This window comes from Parasteatoda tepidariorum, chromosome X2, assembly GCF_043381705.1.
Source record: "Parasteatoda tepidariorum isolate YZ-2023 chromosome X2, CAS_Ptep_4.0, whole genome shotgun sequence".
Lineage (NCBI taxonomy): Eukaryota > Metazoa > Arthropoda > Arachnida > Araneae > Theridiidae > Parasteatoda > Parasteatoda tepidariorum.
Genome location: NC_092215.1, coordinates 27,991,389 through 28,000,442, shown reverse-complemented (window position 1 = coordinate 28,000,442; position 9,054 = coordinate 27,991,389). Strand labels below are relative to the sequence as shown.

Genomic DNA, 9,054 nt, shown 5'->3' with positions numbered 1-9,054 from the left:
TTCCCACCCCCCACCAGTTGCCAAAAATGAGGGGGAGGGCAATCAAGCATGCATTAAAGCATACAGGATGCTGAAATATCATTGTCATGTTAAGCACTTTGAGCAAACGTAAGATGATAATGGAATTTGTTCGATACTCCCAGCGGGGAATCTGGATCACAGGAATGTACTTAACAAAAAATATGTTACGATCCATATTATTAATGTTTTTAGATGATAAATAACAAAAATACTATGGACTTCTGTTCCTCAAATGGAAGTAAGATCCCTTTGAGAATTATTGTATTCTAACAATAGTTCGACATATGGCATTTTAATTTTTTTTTAATATAAAAATCAAATATGAATCTACATTAACCATCCGCTTGATTTTTCTCGAAAGTCCAAATTTTAAATTAAATTCATTCAAATTCTCTCTAGTGGTTTAAAGTATTATTCAGAAAAAAGGTTTTTAATATACAAAAATGCTGTAAACAACATTTAAGGATTAAGTCGTTTAAAATGTTTTTTGCACAGTTTGTCACGATCGTGGTAAATAATTATTTAATCTCCTTTGACAATTCTAAAATGAATTTTAAGTGGGATTAGAGTTTGGAAAAACTTTTTGAATAAAGAGGGAGTTTTTTAAAAGGAAAAAAAATATTTATAGAAGAACTTTATCGAAAATAAATATTTTTTTTTCTATAAGAAAATGAAGAGAATTCACAAATTTTCAATAGCTCTAAAACTAAATAAGCTTGCAAATAATTTCATCGCTTGATATTGATTTTAGAGTTAAGTACGAGAAAGAATTTATAATAAGACTGAATATAAATTTAAATAAATTTCTTTTTGGAGATCTTTATAAGTTCCCCTTTTAAAATTGAAAAAATCTTTATTTTCAAGAGGAGAATATAAATTTAATATCGCTCAAACTGATTTTACTGATTCGTGAAGAAAATAACTATAATTAAAAATCAAAATTAGTTATATCGAATTTTTATTTTTTGAACTGCTACTTTCTAAGAAGAATTAAGCAGTCAGTTTCTTCTGCTTATTGTTAATGCAAATTTTGTATGATGCAAAAGTAATTTCTTTTGAAATATTAAAATATGCTTGTTCATAATTCACTGGTAGTTTAAAAAAATAAAATTTCCGAGGCAATATCAATCGAAGAAAATCTTATATCTTTAAGGAGGAGAGACTATTGCTGATGCAAATTTTGTATGAGGAAAAAGTCACTGTTTTTTAAATCTTAGATTATGCTCGTTCATAATCCACTAGTAGTTTTGAAACATAAAATTTCTGAGGCAATTTCACTGGAAGCAAGCAAATTTTATTTCTATGGAGAGGATATGAAGAAAAAGTCATTGTTTTTGAAATCTTACATTATGCTCGTTCATAATCCACTGGTAGTTTTAAAACACAAAATTTCCATGGCAATTTCACTGAAACAAAATTTTATTTCTATAGAGAGGATACACTATTGTTAATGCAAATTTTGTATGAGGAGAAAGTAATTGTTTTTGAAGTATTGGATTATGCTCGGTCGTAATCCACTAGTAGTTTTAAAACATAAAATTTTTGAGGCAATTTCACTGGATGCAAGCAAATTTTATTTCTATAGAGAGGATATGAAGAAAAAGTCATTGTTTTTGAAATCTTACATTATGCTCGGTCATAATCCACTGGTAGTTTTAAAACACAAAATTTACATGGTAATTTCACTGAAACAAAATTTTATTTCTATAGAGAGGATACACTATTGTTAATGCAAATTTTGTATGAGGAGAAAGTAANATTAAAAAAAACTTTATTTTCAAGAGGAGAATATAAATTTAATATCGTTCAAACTGATTTTACTGATTCGTGAAGAAAATAACTATAATTAAAAATCAAAATTAGTTATATCGAATTTTTATTTTTTGAACTGTTACTTTATAAGAAGAATTAAGCAGTCAGTTTCTTCTGCTTATTGTTAATGCAAATTTTGTATGATGCAAAAGTAATTTCTTTTGAAACATTAAATTATGCTTGTTCATAATTGACTGGTAGTTTAAAAAAATAAAATTTCCGAGGCAATATCAATCGAAGAAAGTTATATCTTTAAGGAGGAGAGACTATTGCTGATGCAAATTTTGTATGAGGAAAAAGTCACTGTTTTTTAAATCTTAGATTATGCTCGTTCATAATCCACTAGTAGTTTTGAAACATAAAATTTCTGAGGCAATTTCACTGGAAGCAAGCAAATTTTATTTCTATAGAGAGGATATGAAGAAAAAGTCATTGTTTTTGAAATCTTACATTATGCTCGTTCATAATCCACTGGTAGTTTTAAAACACAAAATTTACATGGTAATTTCACTGAAACAAAATTTTATTTCTATAGAGAGGATACACTATTGTTAATGCAAATTTTGTATGAGAAGAAAGTAATTGTTTTTGAAATATTGGATTATGCTCGGTCATAATCCACTAGTAGTTTTAAAACATAAAATTTCCAAGGCAATTTTACTGAAGCAAAATTTTATTTTTATAGGGAGGATACACTATTGTTAATGCAAATTTTGTATGAGGAGAAAGCAATTGTTTTTGAAATATTGGATTATGCTCGGTCATAATCCACTGGTAGTTTTAAAACATAAAATTTCCAAGGCAATTTCACTGGAGGAAAAGTTTATTTCTATAGAGATAATGCAGAGCAATGCTGCCTTTTTGCTCCTTCATCTATCAAAATGATTTTTTGATCATTTTTATCTAGTGATGTGACTACTTTGACAGGAATAAAGGACAATGGCATAAGAAAAACAAAAAGAGTTGATTACCAAAAGACGTGGTTATTGTTAATAATTGCCGATTATTGTTAATAATAACAAGACAAGGATGTTTGTTTACACTTTCCCGATATTCCCTAAACTGTAGTTTTTCTAAGATTATGAACCCTCCTTTAAGTGATCCACTGATAATTTTACTGATCTATTCAAAGTGTGAAACTCAAAACTTCTTTCTAGAATAAAAAAAAATTAAATAAAATACGAAAATAAAAGGTAGTTCAATTTAAATAATAAAATAAATCATTTAACTTAAAGTATATCTATCTGTAACTATTAGTTTCCCTTATGATTTATTGATTGAATTTATTTAAAATGTTGTCTGCAGTATAGCAATTAGCATGTTATATTTTCAGTACATAATTTTGCTTTTATATTGCCTTTATTTCATCACAAGGAAGTGAACATCATGAAATGGAGAACTCTATCTTTAAGTAAATGTTTATTATTTTTTTTCAGACAAAAATTATGCTCAAGAGTCAAAATGTAGTTTTAATACCTATTTAATCGAATAAAAAATTTTTTCTTAATAAATGTGATTGAATTTTATTAATGGGTATCCTGTCAAAATCTCGCAAGGACAAAATCTCAGGCGGTCAAAATTAAGCTGAACAAAACTTCTTTAAGATATTTTCTCACTTTGGCAAACTATTGCGGAAATAATTTTAAAAAAAGATTCTGTACTCACGAGATTTTGTCTATTCAAGATTCTGTATCAGTAGCACTTTCTAGAATATTACAAACAAGTCCATCATGCAAACTAGAGTCTGTCCTAGCTAGATTTTGTCGATTCAAGATTTCGTATCAGTAACACTTTCAATAGTATTACAACAAGTCCAGCATGCAAACAGGATTTTGTCCTCGCGAGATTTTGTCTATTCAAGATTCAGTATCAATAACACTTTCTAGAGTATTACAAACAAGTTCACCATACAAACAAGATTTTGTTCTCGCGAGAAAAATCAATTCCTAACTTTGTCCTCGTGAGATTTTATCTAAGTGAGACTCTGTATTCCTCACATTTTCTAGAGTATGGCATACAGACAAGATTCTGTCTCAGCGAGATTTCGCCAATGCAAGATTCCGTATTCGTACGCTGTGTCCTCGAAACTCTAATTATATTTTCATAAATAGATACGAATTAAATCATGTAATGGATTTCAATGAATTTGAAATCATTTAATGAATAACGAATCCCTGCAAGCATTGTATCAAAATATAATACATCAAAATATAATTCTTCATCATAATTTATCTTAGCAAGACTCTGTATACGTTACACACTCTAGAGTATAGCAAACAAACAAGATTCTGTCCAAGCGAGATTTTACCTATGCAAGATTCTGTATTCGTACGCTTTGTCCTCGAAACTCTAATTATAATTTTATAAATAGATACGAATTAAATGACTTGAAATGAATTCGGTCCCAGCGAGATTTTGCCGTACTGTATCCGTACGCTTTGTCCTTGAAACTCTAATTATACTTTCATAAGTAGACACGAATTAAATGATTTAATGGATTTCAATGAATTTAAAATCATTTAATGAATAACGAATCCCTGCAAGCATTGTATCAAAATATAATTCATCATCATAATTTATCTTAGCAAGACTCTGTGTTCGTTATACTCTCTAGAGTATAGCACAAACAAGATTCTGTCCCAGCGAGATTTTGCCAATGCAAGATTCTGTATCCGTACGCTTTGTCCTCGAAACTCTAATTATAATTTCCTAAATAGATACGAATTAAATGATGTAATGGAGTCCAATGAATTTAAAATCATTTAATGAATAACGAATTCCAGCATGTATTGTATCAAAATATAATACATCAAAGCAATCTTGAACACTGTATTAAATAAAACGTTTATTTACATTACAATATGAAAAATATGCAAATTATGGGCAACGTTCTGGACGAATACATCTTCCATTGTGAAGTACTTTATCTGCAGAACATTGGCATCCAGGAACGCACGGCTTAAAACACTGAGACGCTAATAGTTCTATGGGCATGTTTATATTCTCGCATGTTCTCGAACATGGTGGACCACACTCATCAAACACTAAGCCTTCTTCTTCAGAACAATGAATGCCTAATGAGAATGATCATAAAAATCAAAATTATTTAGTGAAATGAAAGTATACATTAATGAAAGAAGAATATCGTAGTTGATGCATAAAGAACATAGGGAATGATTGATTACTTATGTCCATGCTGCATTATATGATTTAGTAACAAAATTTCCAAGAAATCTGGAGTTAAGATATAAAGAATTACCATAGCAAAAGCAGCTAGTAGTTTTTACCGATTTTAATAATTTTTATACCAGCCGTTTTGCTTCAGATGGAGAAAAAAATTCTGATAAAATTATCGTATTGTAATGACATTTCTAAAAAAAAACACATTTCTAATTAATAAAACCAAAATATACGGAATTTGAAATATTTATTTCGTAATTTTTCTGTTTATATTGTAAAGGTTTAATCATAACGATATAATTATATCAACTGTTTCGCGTCACGAGAAGAAAAAAATTCCGGTAAAATTACTATATTGTATGGTAATGACATTTCTAAAAATTAAAAAAAATATATAATTCTGGTGAATAAAACCAAATTAAAGCGTATTCAATCCACTCATTTGGTAATTTTTCCGTTTATATGACAATGGTTTTCCGGAAATTCTGGTTTTCAAAATATTGTTTATAATTACCACACATTTTAGCGAAAATACAAAACTGAAAGGTTAATTTAACCGAGAAAATGGTTTTTTCCCATACTCTAATGCATCACGATAAAATTATCAAATATTACCGCATTTACCAAATTTTACCACAAATCATAAAAGAATACTTTATTGTTAATTTTACCAAACTTATTGCAAAAGCGCTTTGGTAAAATTTACCGAACTTTTTGGTGATTTCACAGAGCTTGAAACCGGTAAATTTCATCATATTCTGATCACATTTTTTTTTCTCAGAGCAGGTTTTGCAAGTATATGAATCCCAAACTGGGCAATTTAAAAACATTTTTGACTTCTATTTTTAAGGCTGCTGTTTGTAAGAAAATGTCATAAAAGGAAAAAAAGTGAAATTTTTATTTTTTAGAAGTAATTGAGAGAAAATAATCATATATATTTGAGAATCGAATCTGTCGTGGTTGACAAGTAAATAAGACAAGACAAACATATTCATAAATTAAAAACATATATTTGCTACCATATATTTACTACCACTTTCTTATTTTTGCTAGATTTTTTATTAAATGGCTCTTTCGTAAACTGGTTTACCATCATAGTGGTCTGATCGGACTACCTAGCAGAAATCGTGTAGAGGCTTTCAGTTACAGGAGGTATTTGATGTGATCGACTTTTACGACGGTAACACATTTGTTTCTGAAATCTGATGCTTAAAATACAATAACAAAAATTCCTAACCTATAAGATAAATACAGGCATAATAAAAGTAAAGTTTTTATAACATAATCAAAATTTTTATGTAACAACAATTAAATTCTTTATATGTCACTATGAGCCCTCCATTTTACAAGGCATAAGACTTCCACGGTTGAGTTCCACAAATTTAATTTTCGGTACTCAACGAATTGTGGAGTTACTGCAACGCTTCCTATAACTGAAAGCCTCCACACGGTTTCCTATAAGTAGTCCGATCAAACCACTATGAAGGTAAACCAGTTTACAAAAGAGCCATCTAATAGAAAATATAGTAAAAATAAGAAAGTGGTAGCAAATAAATGTCTAAAAACTTGTTTAATTTATGAATATCATTATTTTGTCTTATTTACTTGTCAACCACTACAGATTCAATTCTCAAATATATATGATAAATTTTTCTCGATTGCTTTTAAAACAAAATTTGAGTACATGCGCACAACAGGTTAACTTTTCAAATAGTCTGCGCAGACAACTTATAAAATACTGTGTGGAGGTTTTCGGATGTAGGAAGTGATGGTTAATGACGTATTTCTAATGATTTAGTCGTAGCCTGGGGAACAAGACCAGGATTCCAATCTACAAAAGTCATAAATGAGAACAGGCCTAAGAATTACGCCATCCCTGTCGGGATTGCACAGTTCAAGAGATGATCGGGAGAGGCTATCACAGAGTTTAATGAACTACAAATTGGAGAAGTTTTCTGTTCCTTTTCAGAAGATAGACACTTAATGTGTTCATTTGCAAGCCGACTAATGGTAGACACAACAACTCTATCAGCTTTGATGATAAGGGAACTACCTGGAATTTGCTTGTTATCTCAGGGATCAGTCATTGAAGCATTTCCTTACCAAGAGATCAGAAATATTTCTTTACCAGTTTCTTTGTAGGCAAGGTAATAAGAATTTGATTTATTAAATTCACCACTATTTTGTTCAAAATAAAAATTACATAGTTACGCTTCAAACAAACATTGAACTGAAGTAGATAACATGTGCACTTGGAACTAGACGAAGAGGTCTCGGCCTCTGACTCAGAGAACCTGAATAGAAGCAACAAGGAGTATCCTGTTGGAAAGAAGAAAAAAGCTCGCTGATGTTAAAGAAACTAATGATACTAATGATATCTTTCCTCCCATGACTACAAAAAGCTGCTCTCCTTCTGAATCTCTTTCCCCGCTGGAGTCCACCACTTCAACTACAGAGAAGAACACCGAGAAAGCATTGGAATCTTCGACAACTGTCAGTGTTTTAGATGCCAAGGGTTTGGACACTCTTAACGTTCCTGCTCTACCAAAACCAAGATGCATGAAATGTGCCGAAAAGCACTAGTCATATCAGTGGGGAAAAAGACGAGACACACCAGCCAAATGATGTAACTGCATGAAAAATCATACCTCCAACTACTATGGGTGCAAGGCTCGCCCCAATGGAAGGATCCCCCGGGCAAAACCAACTTCACCTGCCTCATCAGCTCATCGACTCGTATCCTTAATGAAGGAATAACAAGATCTGCTGAGGAATGAAGTGCTACGCCTTCTTCAAACCATTCTCAAGGGGATCTCCCCAGCTCAATGATGATCAGTCCTGTCATGTTCCTGCAAAGACTCTGGAAATTTTCTACATTTCGGAACCTTTTCTTTTGGTTTTATGACTCCACATCACAGAACATTACAGAATCGATTAATCTGTTGGTGGCGCTTCGTGTCAAATATCGAGATACACCTGATATCCAGAATCCAGCACATTGAATTAATCCATCAGATACATCCTGCCAAATCCTACAGAATATAGAGTCCGCTGGCCATATCACCTTACAGCATATAAATACACAGTCAGAACTCAATGATCATCTATCCACATGAATACTCCTTTACTTCATTTGCATTTCACCATCTCATCGAAACACCATAAAGTTCAAGTTAAATTGCCTCAGCTTTAATACAGTTCAGTTCAGAATATCGAGTTATCCGGTTTTATCCTCATCCAGATAATTCCAATGAAGAGAAGAAATGGTGATGAGAGTCTTCTAACGATTTTACAGTGATCTTCAAAGATGAAAATAACACCAGGGAGAAGCTACAGAGCACTACTCAGATTTACTTTCAGCGGTCAATCAAGATCGAGCATTTCTGTAGTGGGCGTAGTTCGCTCAACGCTTCCACTGCTAGAAGTTCGTCTACACTCAAAGATCTTGCAACAACGCAGCACGATGTGTAAAATGTGCAGGCTATATCACGGAAGTTTCCTCTATAGAGAGATCTACACCAGCTTTATGTGCAAATTGTGGAGAAAACTATACTACCAACTACTTAAGATGACCTTCACGCCAGTATTCGAAAAGGAGCCTTAGAAGCAGCAATAACATCTGATCTAGTAACACCAGGTCCCAAGACAACAGAGGTTCCATTGCTCTCACTGCAAGACTGCTTCTACTAATTACTGAGCTGGAGAAGTTAATTAAGAATGAAGTAGTTTTTAAATTACTTCAAGGACTTGTCATTTCTAAAGATCTTCATCAGCAGCATCGAAGTTCCACTTAGCGAGCAAACCAGCAAATCACCGGTCTCCCGTGCACTAGCCCCCCCCCTTTTCTCTTAGATCCAGATGCACTCAATTTCATGATCTCTACATCAAGACTTTTCTTTCTTTCTTTAAACAAAACTGGGTGCCTAGGCCGCGCAGCGGCCCCTACCCCATTCATCATGAAAATTATATACAGTGAATAAAACATTTTGAATTATGTAACAATGTGGTAACATTATAATAAAGTAACCTGTTCTGAATATC

The 9,054-nt window shown here is 31.8% G+C and overlaps 1 protein-coding gene across 1 annotated transcript in view; it reads right to left on the bottom strand.

Annotated features, from left to right (window-relative positions):
* Nucleotides 1–4,658: 4,658 nt before the first annotated feature.
* The window catches only part of LOC107439018 (kielin/chordin-like protein), a gene marked incomplete in the record, with an annotated part of 149,883 nt that continues 145,487 nt past the window's right edge, over nt 4,659–9,054 (bottom strand). The window contains 1 exon segment of the mRNA XM_071188088.1: nt 4,659–4,907. Within this exon segment, the coding sequence (XP_071044189.1) occupies nt 4,711–4,907 (197 nt within the window).